The sequence below is a fragment of the Triplophysa rosa genome, linkage group LG10, assembly GCF_024868665.1.
Source record: "Triplophysa rosa linkage group LG10, Trosa_1v2, whole genome shotgun sequence".
Lineage (NCBI taxonomy): Eukaryota > Metazoa > Chordata > Actinopteri > Cypriniformes > Nemacheilidae > Triplophysa > Triplophysa rosa.
The window spans coordinates 12,499,954-12,515,953 of NC_079899.1; the positions used below are offsets into that span (position 1 = coordinate 12,499,954).

The following is a 16,000-nucleotide window of genomic DNA, read 5'->3' on the forward strand; positions in this document are numbered from 1 at the left end:
CATACTGTTGATAGAGTCTAACTGATGTTACTTCTTGTTTGTCACAATTTTAAGGAATATACCTTTTTTGTAGTGGAAAAAATATGGGATAACACGGTTGCACACAAAAGATGGGATACAGCAAAACATTTTTGAAAATTAGGCCTAAGTCAGATAGTTTATGAAAATATTAACAGTTCAGCGATTTTAATCAAAATTTTGGCATCATTGTATGAGTAAAATAATGGAGATACGTAATTGAGTTTATCTTGCATATCTAAGAATTTTAACAACAAAGGGATTTTTAGAGTCATGCCGTGGATATGTTTTTGAATAATAAAAACACATATTATAATTTTTTACAACTGAAGTGTCTTCAATTTTTACCATTTCTTTCTGTGACTTACAATGTGTGCTTTTATAAACCTTCATAAGATCTTTTATGCACTTCCAGTTGCCAGCGTGAAACCAAAACAATTCTAAATGCTTTCAACAGATTATTTTCGAATCCATTTAACCAGCACACCAAGCTCCAGACGTCTTCTAAATACAGATTAATGCCTTTCCCCCAGATCGACTGGCCTCACTTACTAGATTACAGCATGCAAGTCTAATTTGTTTAATGTGTGGATGTAATAAATAAACCTCACATTAAGTATAATTACACAGGCCCTTGATCAATAGGGCCCTATAACCTAGACATGAGAAAAAGATGAGCTCTGATGATGCTCACCAAATGTTACTTATCCTTCAAACAGATTATGTGTGTGTGGTCATGTTTCTTTCATGTGACCGCAGCTCTGATTCACTCTTATTTTTGCTTCAGGTGTTTGCGGGTGCTGTGGGGCTCTGAGACCCCGTTATAAGAGGCTGGTGGATAACATCTTTCCAGAAGACCCTGAGGTTAGACCTCATTCTCAGAGTCAGGTTATATAAAGAGTGCTGAGTTGAGATTTCTAGTGGTTATAAGTGATCAATGCACTGATTTAGAGACGTGTATTAGTTTTAAAGCCACGCTGCTAAGAGCAGATGCACTGCACGTGTTTTCTATTTGATCTGGAAAATGTATAACATAGAACAGTGATTGACTCTATCTGTCTTATCTGTTTTCTGTTGAATTTTGGATCTTTCTTACACTCAGAACAAAGGGAAAACTGTGATATGGAAAGTTCTTTTTTGGAAGCTCATCTTTGTTTGTTTTTTTCCTGGCTTTCTCTTTCAAGGATGGTCTGGTGAAGGCAAACATGGAGAAACTTACTTTTTATGCCTTGTCTGCTCCCGAGAAACTAGATCGTATCGGTGCCTACCTGTCAGAGAGACTGTCCAGAGATGTGGCTCGCCACAGATATGGGTAAAATCAGGAAGAAATAATATTTTCATTTACCAAGGGGGTCAACATCAAGGACACTTAATACGGCATTGATTATGTAACAAGATATGATAGAGTTTCTGAGAAATTATATTTGTAAGATTTAGAGTGCACTTAGGGGTGAAGTGTGCATTTTTTGATGAATGCATCAATCCCAGTTTAATGTGCAGAGTCAACTGTAAATCAAATGTTTGTAGGTTAATTTCTTAAAAACTGCACCAACAACACTTGGTTTAAGCACCCTGTTCATCCTGACAGTAACATTGTCTCAATAAGGGAAGTGTTTCAAAGATCTCTTTCTTTTTTTATTTTTGCCGTTTCTTTGTTGGTGTTTGTTCTTTGTGTTCTGTTTAATCAGGGGTAAGCTAATATATATAAAAGAAAATAGTTTCTGGAATACAATCAGGCGATTAGTGGGCAAGTATTGTTTTTGTGTGGCTCACAGGTATGTTTGTATGGCTATGGAGGCCTTGGACCAGCTTCTGATGGCCTGTCACTGTCAGAGTATAAATCTTTTTGTGGAGAGCTTCCTCACTATGGTGCGCAAGCTACTGGAGGCAGACAAACCCAATTTACAGATCCTGGGCACTAACTCGGTAAGTGAAGTGTATTCTTTACTTCACTACACAAAGTATAGTGAAGTCAAATACAAGTGTATTTAGTCAAATACAATTATGGACTATATTGATATTTCACAGACCACAAACCCAATTTACAGATCCTGGGCACTAACTCGGTAAGTGAAGTGTATTCTTTACTTCACTACACACAGTGTAGTGAAGTCAAATACAAGTGTATTTAGTCAAATACAATTATGGACTATATTGATATTTCACAGACTACAAACCCAATTTACAGATCCTGGGCACTAACTCGGTAAGTGAAGTGTATTCTTTACTTCACTACACACAGTGTAGTGAAGTCAAATACAAGTGTATTTAGTCAAATACAATTATGGACTATATTGATATTTCACAGACTTACAATTAGCAACATGATTGCTTAATAAATAAATGTTTTTAATACTGTTTACTGTGTAAGCAAAAAAAAAGTAGAAAAGGTAGAAGAGCTTTCAAAATTTGGCCTCGCCTCTGTCAAGATCATCTAAACTCTATTAAAAATAAAGCCTTACTTGCCAATAAAGTCCCCACAGTGTCATGTCTTCTAAAATGATTGGACTCTCAGTTTAATTTAGTTCTAATTCAAGTTCAAAGTTCTTTAAAGAAGTAAATTGTATGTAAAACATATTTTGATGATGAAACTTTTCATTAAAAAAAAACATTTCCATTTTAAAACACAATAAGACCCTATGAAAACCCAGTGAAATCGAATCTAACCTTTAGAAACGTATTCAGTAACATTCTGTATCTATCGAACTATTCCAAATCAGAAAAGATGTTTCAAACCTACAAGTAAAGATAGGAAATGAATAAACCTTAAATTGAAATAGCCATTTCATTTGCAGACTCCCTATTGCTATGAAAGTATTGTTGTTTTTTTCTGTCATTTTCTTTAATGTGCTTGTCTATACTTTTACAACTATTACTAGAATATGTTATAGCATTATATTCAGCTTCTTGTTTATATAATGTATTCTACTATAGTTTATTACTATTACAGCCACAGAAAATTAAGAGTCCATTCCAAATTTTCATTTAATCATTGCTAGATGTATTGTGGCCATCCAGTGCTTAAAAGTGAATATACACTTGTTTTCTTTGCAGTATTCGAGGTCTGAAAAAGTATAGAGCATCTTTTCTGTTGTTTTGACCTGTTTCTTCATTTTCTGCAAATAAATCTGCAATTAAAAACAATATTTTTATTTGAAATTTGGTAGAAATATTGTATAAGTAGTCCACAGAATGAAACAAAAATGATCACTTTACCCAAACACGTACCTGAAAATAGTAAATTCAGAAAAAACTGCAAATCATTTGGAAATGGTCTCTTATTTTTTCCTGTGATTGCATATTTAGCATATCATGTGTTTAGTTTTGAACGCTTTTTTAACAGTATCCGCTTCATAACCTCAAACCTTTCCCCTCATCTGACCTTTAACCCCCAAGCATGTTTGACTTCATTATACGTTCCCAAAAATTGAACACAAAGATTCATTTTAGCCAAAATCGAAACTTCAGCTGTTTCTTGCATGAATATCATCTTCCAGGGTTCACCAACACTCACATGTGATGGTTCTGAAATATAAGAGCTTAAAGATTAAAGCGAGATTAGTTTTCTCTTATCTAGGCCAGATGGGGCAGAGCTTAAAGCCTATTTTCTATAAACGTGGCTGTGTGCATGTTTACAGAATTTATGGGTTATGCAGAGTTTTCATCTCGCCCTTTGAGAGTTTTTTTATTTTTAGGTATTGTTTTGGTATTGTGCTCTGTACTGTACTGTCCGCAATAGTTGTATAACTTTAATGGCTGGATAAATCTTTAGATATCCCAATCAGGAAGATACTAATCTGTAGCACTGTAATGTATATCTTAACCAGATAAGTACATACAGTTTAACATAATAAATACAGGATGTAAACTGTGTCAGTAGTTTGTGCAGTGTCCTCCTCATTCTAGGCATTCAATGTACTGGAAAAAATGTTGACTCATATTGGTCAGATTTTTGTTTTCTCAGGTTGGAATTAAAATCAGAAATTTCTGCGTATTATTCTCATCCACAACATCTGTTTTGTAAATGATTTTATATTATTTTAAAACATAAATTTTCATTGGTACTGTGATTATAAAACATAGAAGATACTGTTGTTATTTTTTTTAAACAATTTAATGTTCATTTCTTGCATCCATTTTCTAGATGCTTAGACTTAACGTAATGTTTATTCATACAGTTTTTTTCTCTTTTCTTTAAGTTTGTGAAGTTTGCAAACATCGAGGAGGACACACCATCATACCATCGTAGCTACGATTTCTTTGTCTCGCGCTTTAGTGAAATGTGCCACTCAGGTTACGAAGATCCAGACATCCGCACAAAGTGAGTTGCATTGCAACTGTAACGTCTTCCAGATTGTGTGTCATCGTGCTTTTTATTGCATGCTTTTTTTTTTACATATTCATATAAATGAATGTTTTTGTATTCCAGCAGTTGTGTTTTTATATGAAATAAAAAAATGAAGTAATGTTTTGTTGTATGTAAGGATTCGCATGGCAGGTATCAGAGGCCTGCAAGGGGTGGTGAGAAAAACTGTTAATGATGAGCTCCAAGCAAATATTTGGGACCCCCAGCACATGGACAAAATTGTGCCATCTCTCTTATTCAACCTACAACAGGAAGAAGGCATAGAAAGGTCTAACACGCGCACACACACACACACTGCCTACACTTTATCACACATCAAGAAAAACAGACCCCTTTTGCCTTAATGGATAAAGTGAATTTTCCACCAGAGAGGTGCTGAGAAATTAAGTCTTGTTAATAGCCGTTAGCCAGTGTGTGTAATGAAACTAATGAACTGCTAATCGAATGCAAACCAGAACTGCTGTGATATTACCAAACACTGACTGCAGCTGAGCTCAGGTATCAGACCTGTTTATTTTACTGCTGTACTGGCTAAAACCCTAATACGTCCAACGTGCCTTGAGGGCAGAGACAACATGAAAACCCGACTTCAACTGTGTGATAAAATTAGGACCGTAAAACCTGATCTCACAGCAGCTTTGCCCTTAAGGAAATCACTGACCACAATAACTGCACTGCCAACGACACATGGTCTATTGACTAAGCTGTGTTTTAATGCGTCTTTTTGTTTTTGATTCTTGTCAATAGATCTCCCTCCCCAGAAACCGAGAAGGAAAGTCCAGTGGAGCTGACGGAGAGGTGCTTTCGAGAGTTGCTGGGGCGAGCTGTATATGGCAATATAAAGAATGCGGTGAAACCCGTGCTTATGTGAGTGTTCATGTACTCAAACACAAGAGGGCACCACAGATATGTTTATTTACATTTGTGTATGTTTTCAGTTCATTTTATACAACGTTTTAACTATTTTATTGTTTCATGGGACAAAATTATTTTGGCAGTGTTTAGTGAGTAACTGTTATTAATGAAAAAGGCAACAGTTTGAAATAGTAGTATCTTCAATCGTTATTCATTGACTGAAATGTTTGCATATTTATTTATTTTATTATATTTATTATTTTTTTTATGAAAAAAATATATTTAGGCTATAATAATAGAATAATAAAAATAATTGATTAACTCACAAGTCACAAAAGACCGAACGTACTGTATACACGGTCACACTTTATTTTAAGGTCCGATTTTCGATATTAACAAACCATTAACTATGACTTTTGCCTCAATAAACTCCTAATTTGTTGCTTATTAATAGTTAGTAAGGTAGTAGTTAGGTTTAGGTATTAGGATTTGGGATATAGAATATGGTCATCCAGAATATGTGCTTTAGAAGTACTCATAAACAGCCAATATGCCAATAATAGGCATGCTAATACAGTAAGCAACTAGTTCACAGTGAGAATTGGTCCTTATACTAAAGTGTTACCGAACATACTAGCTAAAAGCATCTTTTTAGATTTGACCTAGATTTCTCTTATTTTTACACTCCTTATTTTATGACCTTTTTGTGTGCTGTATTCTGCTCTAGTTTTGTTTGCTGAAGCTAATCATTAATTTTCTTGTATGTATGTTTCCAGGCACCTCGATAATCATTCACTATGGGAGGGAAAGCAATTTGCAGTGCGCTGTTTCAAAATCATTATGTATTCCATTCAGGTAGTTACTAACAGCTGTGGTTGTAAATGTTATAATGCAACTTTCTGATTTGGCATACAAGACCATTTGTGTGTTGTGCAGGATTTAATGCCAAACAGTTGCTTAAAATGCTTATTGCTTGAATATTTACAATATTTATATTAAGTACAGTAAATGAACACCAGGCTCTCTGTCAGTACAGAGTACGCTGTAAAAGTGATTTGCATTTCCGTCTGTGGAATTAACCTTATGTACCGTTTCTGTCTCGGTTAGTCTCAGCATTCACATTTGGTGATTCAGCAGCTATTGGGCCACTTGGATGCCAACAGTAAAAACTCAGCCAGAGTGCGTGCTGGGATAGTGGAGGTGATCGCCGAGGCGGCTGTAATAGAGGCCAGTGGCTCCATAGGTATCAGACTTTCTTAAGACCACTAGAGGGACCACTAAAACCATCAGAAACACAGCTCTCTCATTGTACCATGTTGTTCATATTCATGGATCTTTATACAGTATGTTTAACATTTAATTTGATGTAACGTTGCAAAACCCATAGCTCAGCTCTGAAAAAAATCTAATGTGCCTTTATTCAGCATTACTGTGTGTATTGTTGTCATTCCATACCAGTGTCTTTGAATTTCGATAAAAGCAAATCTCAGGAGTGACATAAAGTCACCCAACCCTTACAGAAAAGACACGTGAAATGTGCGTTTTTGGGACATTTTTGTGTGAATCCCATGTGAAACCCATGGAATCACATGTAAAAAAAACCATGGGGTCACATGTGCAACATGTGGTGATATGTCTCCACATGTGATCACATGTCAAAAAAATGTGTCTTTTCTGTAAGGAAACAGGAATATGAAAGACTGAAAGACTGTATCCATTCATTTTCTTTACTATTTTTAAATACATGGACATGAATATGAAACATGAACTTGTTTTCTTTGCAAGGTCTGAAAATAGTGCATCTCCAGTTTGTCCAGTTTTCATTTTTTACGAATAAATGCAAATAATAAAAAACCTAATTTATATCTGGAAATTGGGAGAAATGTTGTAAGTTGTTCACGGAATGAAACAAAATCACTACCGGATAACATACCTAAAGTTTAAAGACTTAAAACTGAAAAGAATTTTGGAGTGGTCTCTCTTCATTTTGTATTTACCTGTATATACTGTATGGCAGACACTTAAACAACTTAAAAGGGATCATTCTCCCATCATTTACTCGCCCTCTTGTCCCTTCAAACCTGTATGACTTTCTTTCTTATGCAGAACACAAAAGAAGAAAGAACGACGGCGGTATGTTCTTTTTGTGTTCTGCATAAGAAAGAAAGTCATACAGGTTTGAAATGACAAGAGGGTGAGTAAATGATGACAGAATTTTCATTTTTGGGTGAACTTTCCCTTTAGGCTATTGATTTTATCAGTATATGCATATCCTAAGATGCACCCCCAATCTTGGGATTTCTAGCTATATGACTACTGTACAAACATGCATCGTTCTTTAAAAAGTCATTTTGACCGTGTAACTCTCTTCTCCACAGGACCTACAGTACTGGAAGTGTTTAATACTCTACTGAAGCAGCTCAGACTCAGCGTTGATTACGAGCTCACTGGGTCCTATGATTCTTTTGGAAACATGGGGTCCAAGGTTATTAAAATACACGAGGAAAGACAACTGCAAGAAGCCGTCATTAAAACTATTGGTAAGTAAACGCTGTATGTCGATTGAATGTTAACAGAGGCATCCGATTTCTTACATGTGTTGGTGTTTCTATTTATTTATATATGAAGCAGAGAGGTCTTGTTTATCCAATCCATGGACTGAACATTATTATTTCTTATTCTTATTATCTCACATACTGTATTTCTCTGTCTAAAGGCTCATTTGCCAACACGCTGCCCACCTACCAGCGTTCTGAAGTCATGTTGTTCATTATTGGTAAAATTCCTGTGCCAGGCATGTATCCTGCTCTGGGGTCACCCAACACAGGGTGAGACAGATCACCACCTGGATTTGACCATTCAGACGCATTTCAGTTGCATTTTGTTAAGCCAAGATGAAATGCGAAATAGATTTCGTTCGTAGTTTGCTTTTAAACGTGTGTTTTTGTTTGTAGGATTGAAGGGAGCAGAATGATACAGATTATGCTGCTAAAATCTCTGCTGCAGGTGAGTCGATCCTTGAGCGCATGCTGTTTGCCAATTACTACCCTGCTGATTCACACTGCCCACACTTGCTGATGTAATGTAAAACGTCCTGTGTGCCTTTGAACGTCAGTCCCTCTCTTTCTTTCTCTTTCAGGTAACAGCAGGGTTCAAGTCTACAAATATTTTGACAGCTCTGCCAACGTCCTTCTTGGATCCGCTGCTGTCCTTTACTCTGATGGAGGATGCGGAGATCCGTCTGCTCGTTCTTGATATCCTCATCAGCATCATCGATCGCCATGACAACCGCCAGAAATTCTCCCCTGTCAGGTATGTTTATTGACAATCTCAGTGTTTTCAGACCTTTAACGCACAATTATTTTTTTTTACATTTTGAAGGAGAACTATTCCTTCAACTACTTTGAAAAAGTGAAATTGTTATGGAGCTGCCCGGCAGCTCATTCACTGGTTTATAATGTTATGTGGTCTGGTTTACTGAGTCATATTATGTATAATATTATATAATCATGAAGTGATTTTGGGGTAAACTATCCAAGCAAGTGTCTCTGAAGGCTACCTGACAAAACATTTTTAATTTGTTTTTATTCTCTGTATTTCTTCTGCAGGATTATATCAGATATCTCCGTACTGAAGCTAAAAGTAGACAAATGCTCTAGACAGGATAACCTGTTCATGAAGAAACACAGTCAGAGGCTTTACCGCCACATTTACCTGGCCTGCAAAGAGGAGAGCAGCAGCCAGCGGCACTTTGAGTCTCAGTATACGCTGCTGGGCTTGATGTGTGTGGAGCTGGCCAATGAGGAGGTGGTGGGGGATCTCATTCGACTGGCTTTGGCCTTACAGGTCTTTCTTGCACTCTTTTACCTGATCAGAGTAGATATGTGCATGACTGCAGGTATAAACTAAGCAAATAAATATACTTGATGTTTGTCCTGCTTTTTTGTTGCTGTTCATACAGAATTGTAAACACGTGCTTATGGTTGTTTTGGAGTTCCTGCCTGTCAGATTTTCTTGCTTTCATTGAGAGCACAAGAACATTGATAATAATATCATTTGTAATTGAATCATTTTTAATGCAAAAGAATTTGTAGTTATCGTTGACTTTAGTACCCCACTGGATTTAATGTACAGTACATTCATGTGAGAAATGCAAACCTATCATTTCCTTATCTAGAATTTCCAAATTATATCATTTGATACAGTTTTATGCAACGTATACCCACAATAAAACCACGTGAACTGTTTCATATCTGAAGTAAGAGTAAAACAAAACAAAGCTTTGAATCAACCAGAAACTCCAAAGTCATTGTCAACTCATTTTGAAAAGTTTTAAAAGTTCTTCTTGCCTTTACCTCATATCAATGGGCTTCCACCGGGCTATTTTCACATCTCATTTTTCACATTACATAATGCCCACGTACTAAATATTCTACGCTGTGCTATGTGAACACATCATAAAGGTGTCTGTCAGCTGCTATTAGACTAAACAATATGACTAAGCTTCCACTGATGTTTCCTCTTCCTCAGGATCTGGCCTTGTGTGATGAAGCACTTCCTGTGTATAACCGCTGTGCCATCCATGCTCTGTCAGCAGCATACCTGAACCTCATCAGCCAGCTGACAACTGTGCCCACCTTCTGTCAGCACGTCCATGAGGTCAGCTATACAGAGACCCGTCACATCACATGACTGTGAAGAGAATAGTTAGTAGCATTTGTACAATACAGTGCAGAAGAAACATAGAAAAAGACCCACTATTGAAAATGAAATGAACATTTAATTAGATAATGTCAAATCTGTTGTGTGACTTGTGTGAAATTCATTTCATCAATGCCAGATTCACCATATACATTGTGCTGGTTAACAATAACCAGTATAAACCAGTCAGGACTATCGTGAAAATTCATTTCATTTTGTACGATGGAGTGAGTAAATGTGTTGTCTTTTTCCACAGGTGATTGAATCCAGAAAGAAAGAACATTCTTTCCTGCTACCAGAGGATGTGCTCACTGAAACCTCAAAGTGAGCTATGATATGTGTATAAAGCAAATTCTATTTACATCACACTGACACTAACAGCCGTATTTTATAATAAGGTACATCGCTTTATAACCGTAACCTCAATGGTGCTTTGTGTAATATTCAAGAGTATCTATTGACAAAAATGCTATACAATATACATAACTATGTCTTCAGAGGTGTATGAAGAACCCTAGAATGAGCTATTTCTATCTACATACACCGCGGGTAAAGAAGCGAAAACGTGATGACATGTTTGTCCTGTGTCAGTCTCCGCTGTCCTTCGAAAGGGAGGGGTGGAGTGAGCCGTTGGTTGCAATTCGCAACCTCACCACTAGATGCCGCTAAAATATCGACATTGTTCCTTTAAGGAACACTGGTCTTTCCGTTGTATTTGAATTACGCTAATATGATCATCCTGGAGTCATGTTTGGCGGTGATATACTGAGGTAATGCTAATAAAAAAGTCTTAGACTCATGAAACATTTACCTTTTTGTCCGTCTCTCACTGACTCAGCATTCCAGAGAAGCTGGAGAAGGTGGAGGGTGAGGTGCTGTTTGTGCAGGCTAAGATAGCAGAGATGCTGGGCGGCTCTGGATATAACACGGAGAGACTGGCCACCCCATACATCCCTCAGATCACAGGTCTGATCCTCAGCTTGGCCCCTGGTGTTTTGATTTTTTACATGAAACCTTTTTAGATAATACATGTTACAGTTTAATATTTCAATGCGGCAAGGATTTAATTGATTAGTATTTATGCTATTGATCATACAGCAATTAATACGAACAGAAGTAGTCATCTTTCTTTGTGATTTTTTATTTGACTTTAAACACAGATGAAGACAGGTTGTCTAAGAGGAAGAGCATTGGAGACACAGTCTCTTTGCAGTTAGAGATGGAGTCTAGACAGAGTCCAGAAAAAGAGCAGGTACACATCCTCACCTTCATTGCTCAATGTGTATGTGTCTTCCTACTTACAGCCGTGGGAAAAATTACAGTAAGAGACCATTCCAAATTTTCTTTTTAGCAGCATTTCTAGATGTATTGTGGCCATTTCAGTCCAGTGTCTGTTGAATTTCAACAAAATTAAACCTCAGGAGTGACATGAAGTCATCCAACAGCAATGTGAAAAACTGACAGCATGAAAACTGTGAGAAATATCGAGGTTAATTTTTGAAACTTTCCTAAATACATGTACAAATATTATTGTTGTAATACCTAAAAGTGAACATAAACTTGTTCTCTTTGCAGTATTTGAGGTCTGAAAAAAACAGAGCATCTTTTCTGTTATTTTGACCTGTCTCCAGTTTTTATTTTCTGCATATAAATGTAATTAGAAACAATATTTTTGTTTTAAATTTGGGAGAATAATACTAGTAGTTCACAGAAGGAAACAAAAATGATCATTTTACCTAAACACACATACCTATAAATAGTAAATATAAAAAACATAATTTTGAAATGGTCTCTTAATTTTTTCTGTGGCTGTATATAACTGCTTGCCTTACAGTACATTCAGATCTATTTCAGCTCTATTGTGACTGTCAATATCTTTACAGAGATCGACAGCAGAGCAGATAACATTTGAAACCCTTAAACAAGCCATTGGTAAGTGTTTCACCAAACTGCAAATTCAGAATTATTAAAGTAATTTACCTGTTACAGTTATGGCGCAGAACTACAATAAATCTGTAAAATGTAAAATGTAAAGGTCCTTTATGAAAATCTAATGGTACAATCCTGCCAAATAAATTGCCATTACATTAAAAGGCATTTTGGTGATGGAATTGAGCATCGCTATGCCCTACTCTGAGCCCTTGAAGTGAACTCTTTGAAGGGTGTAGGGCATTACTGTCTCTCGTGTGTTTGGAACTCCCGTCACAAAGGGAACGACTGGCCAAATGTAACCTTGACAACGCCGCACGTGCACTCTGAATCCAGCGCTCGTTTGTTGAAAATAAACTAAATTTGTAATATTTCTTGTTGAATATTGTGTAATTATGTCTTATTTCACCATGTTTTTTCACTCCACTTGGTATTAATAAAGGAAATGTATGATAAAGGAAACCTATAAACATTTAAACATATTAAACAGACTTTCTTAAATAACAAAATTATCTTATACTATATTTTAACCATCTTAAATCACATTTATCACTGACAAAAATGGTGTAAAACAAATACAAACTAAATTGTTGTACTTACATTTAGGCAACGTCAAAATCCCGCACCATATTTGCTTCAGAATGCGTCGCGAGAACTCTTAATCCAAGATCACGTGATCACAAACGTAGCTCACTTCCTCGGAGTGACCATGGCATGTACCCTGCGCTAACGGACTTCTGAAAGGGCCCTTCGCGAAGGGATTCAGGTGTTCACTTTTGTTCGGAACGCCCCTACAAATGGCGTCCCCTTCGCCAAGGGCCCTTCAAGGGCCCATGAATGCCGTTTGGAAAATGCCTTACGTGTGTGTGTTTGTGTTCAGTAGACAGTGTGAATGTGGAGGAGCTGGAGAGAGAGCGCAGGAGGCAGGTGGTGGAGAGGTTTCAAAATGCTCCGTTTGAGGAGATCGCCGCTCACTGTGGTGCCAGGGTGAGTCTGTGCGGACTGACTGCAAAGTGCACTTATCCCAAAGTTTTAATCTTTGTTATATTTTGGATATTTGGAGTTTGTGTTGTTTGTTTGTACTCTCAAACATTTGCATATAAATATTTATAAACAATACACAAACAACAACAATGACAAAATCTCTTTCTAGGCTTCCCTGCTGCAAAGTAAACTCAACCAAATCTTTGAAATCACAATCAGGTATATAACATCACACAGACATTTTATATACTAGCTGTCATCAACATTTAATCAAGCATAAAAGACATTTATTGTACATAAAAAATAGACAGAAACCTCTTTTGCTAAGAATAAGTGTGGTAGCCCACTGTCTGCTCCCCTTTGTAAATACTAACATACATTATTTGCATTGTGATTAATTACTATTATATATAATAGTTGATGTTATTAGATTAAATATACAGTCTATGTATTATGTATATATGCATACTAACAATTGTAAAGAACATGTATATATGCATATAGTAGGATAGTAGTATAGACCACTTTGCAAGAAGTTGTTCCATATACACAAATACTGTTCCAGAACTACTTCATTGATTTTATTTTTAATCTTACAAATATAATTTAACATTTAACATTTTGCTCAAACGTTTGTGTAGTATAAAAAACTGAAACAGGAAGTTCTTCTGGACCAGCGCTGTTTACGTTTTCTGAAGTGGTCTATAGCAGTGGTTCTCAAACTGGGGGCTGTGGCCCCCTGGGAGACCCCAAGATGGATCCAGGGGGCCACAGATTTTGTGGCATTTTATGAAATATAGAAATTTATCATAGATTTTATGCAATCAAACATCAGAAAAATGACACCACCAACCAATAGAATTGAGGTTCCAGCATTGTATAACTGAATGTTTTTGGTTTAATAAAAATTCTAAGTTTAAGATTATACGTCTTTATATGGGGGGCCGCAAAGCGATGCACTTAACACGAAGGGGGCCTTACAACGAAAAAGTTTGAGAACCACTGGTCTATAGTAATAAATGTACTATTATATACAAGTAAGTATACGGCTGGAATTTGAATTGCTTCCTGACCACTATTCTGACACTTTCTCATCTAAATTGTTATTTTTCATAGGTTTGTCTGCTTCCTTCAGTCTATTAGTTTGGAAATAGCCAGCTGAAAAAGGTTGTATTGTGTGTTTTATTGATTGAAACACAAATAAGTTTAATCTTCTTCTTTCTCTTTGTGGTGGAAAGGCCTCCTCCGAGTCCATCTGGCTCTGTCGGGAACGGACACGGCCGGACACGCTCCATACCCGTCTATGAAATGAAGTTTCCAGACCTGTGTGTGTACTGACAGAGCCCCGAACTACACACATCTCGCTAATACCAATCCTTCATAATGTCCAGGTGCTCAACCAGATGTAAACTTCAGAAACATGTCCTCTATATTAATCTCTGACTGTAGTCAGGTGGTGTTAAAAAACAAATACAAAATATACTCTATGTTGGATCAATATGCACTAGAGATCTAAAACTAAACGTGACAAAAACTTAGTCTACATGCAAAAGGATTGAATGTACGGTATCTGTATACTATCAAGCTGTTGTCTGATAGCACATAGCTGAATGAAGTTTTCTTATTCATATGTCCGCCAGGTTACTGTGTACTATAAGTGTGTGGTCTCGGTCAGGATTCTTGTAAAAATTAAGTGAAGCTGCCTTAAATTTTGTATTTTAAGTTGAGGTCCTTGTCTTAAGAAATGGTGTTTTCAGATGTGTCCATTATTTGAATGATGAAAGTGAAAGTGATGAAAGTTAATGACGTGTAAGGCCAATTTATTTACATTTGTTTGCATGTTTCCAATGTATTTACATGCTGCAATAACATTTGTATTTAAAGCAATAATTAATGACTTTAGAAAGGAAACATTATGAGGGATGAAACGTAAACAATGTGGGGGAAAAAGCAGTCTGAATTGATGACCTTGTGTATTCACAAGTACATTAGTAAGTCCCACAGTCACAGCAATACACTACATCTTCCTAAAATTTGTGTGCATCGAAACCTGACTGAATTTAAGTGAATGTTGAGTTTTATTTGGTTAATATATGAACCGTTTTCCTTTCTAAACTGATATGTCTTATACAGTATTTTCCTACTTTCAGGGTCGCGGGGCCATTGTTGTTTCATTTTTGTTGCTTTTGTTTCCTTTTTTCTCTATAAATCATGTCAGGTTTTTGTTCTCTGGATATGAGTTTGTATGTCCATGTAATCTTAGTGCGGTAATGTGGTAAACAGTTTTGGCTTGCTGTCCGCTATACACTAAGCGAGCTCAAATCCCCCCATTGGAGTACTACTGATGATTTTAAGCAAAAAAAAAATATATATATACTGTATATAGGGGGAGAAAGAGAGGAGTTGGGATGCCGAAAGAGCCGACCTTGGGAAGAAGAGGCTGCTTTTATATCCTGGTTATTATTTAGATTAAATGGGCGCACTTTTAATATATCGCAGCACTTTAAAGCTCACTGTGTAAATGTGACATATGCTAAAAAAAATGCGATACATGTTGTGTGAAATTTAATCTTGGCATGTGTGTAAAGAATGTGTTAATTTATGTTCTATGTTTATATCTTTATCGTTTGATGCCGTTATGTTTTATCTTGTATTTTCTCATTTCTCATGCCTTCCTCTTGCAGTGAATTGATTCGTTGGCTTTAAACTCAAAGCAAAAAGTAAACATTTGCTTTTTCGGTTTATGTGGGTATGATGGAATATTCAAGACTTGAGAGGTTGTTGAAGTTGTTCTGCATGTATGAAATCAAATCTAAAAGTTTAGTATTTCCTCTTAGAAACTGTGTCAGTTGCTGCATGCACTGGTTGTTTTGTCTGTGCTTTTACCATTTTTCATTACATTTGTAGTAATGAAATTAAATGAGTCATTTCATTCTCTATCACTGTTGAGAGCATTACATCACTGTGGATTGTAATTCATGTCAATTGAGTAACGGTTATGTGTTTGGGTACTGTCATTGCAAACTGATATAACTTCAGAACTGTGTTCTGTAAATGTTTGCATAAAATAACTTATTCTTAAGTGATGTACATATGTGGTGTGACAAGATTAAGTCAATTAAAGACTAATTTTATGAAATGAAAGTC

At 36.3% G+C, this 16,000-nt stretch overlaps 1 protein-coding gene across 1 annotated transcript; it reads left to right on the forward strand.

The window, feature by feature from the left end:
• Positions 1-807: 807 nt before the first annotated feature.
• LOC130560349 (protein EFR3 homolog B-like) lies at positions 808-15,971 on the forward strand. The gene is made up of 21 exons (XM_057344066.1): positions 808-882; positions 1,203-1,330; positions 1,794-1,944; positions 4,218-4,339; positions 4,503-4,652; positions 5,132-5,251; positions 6,016-6,094; positions 6,347-6,482; positions 7,618-7,779; positions 7,956-8,067; positions 8,194-8,245; positions 8,379-8,551; positions 8,848-9,085; positions 9,770-9,898; positions 10,197-10,264; positions 10,779-10,906; positions 11,101-11,192; positions 11,824-11,872; positions 12,750-12,856; positions 13,023-13,072; positions 14,092-15,971. Exons 2-21 carry the CDS (start codon positions 1,224-1,226, stop codon positions 14,189-14,191), a joined length of 2,325 nt encoding a protein of 774 aa, XP_057200049.1. The 5' UTR covers positions 808-882; positions 1,203-1,223; the 3' UTR covers positions 14,192-15,971.
• Positions 15,972-16,000: the final 29 nt, after the last annotated feature.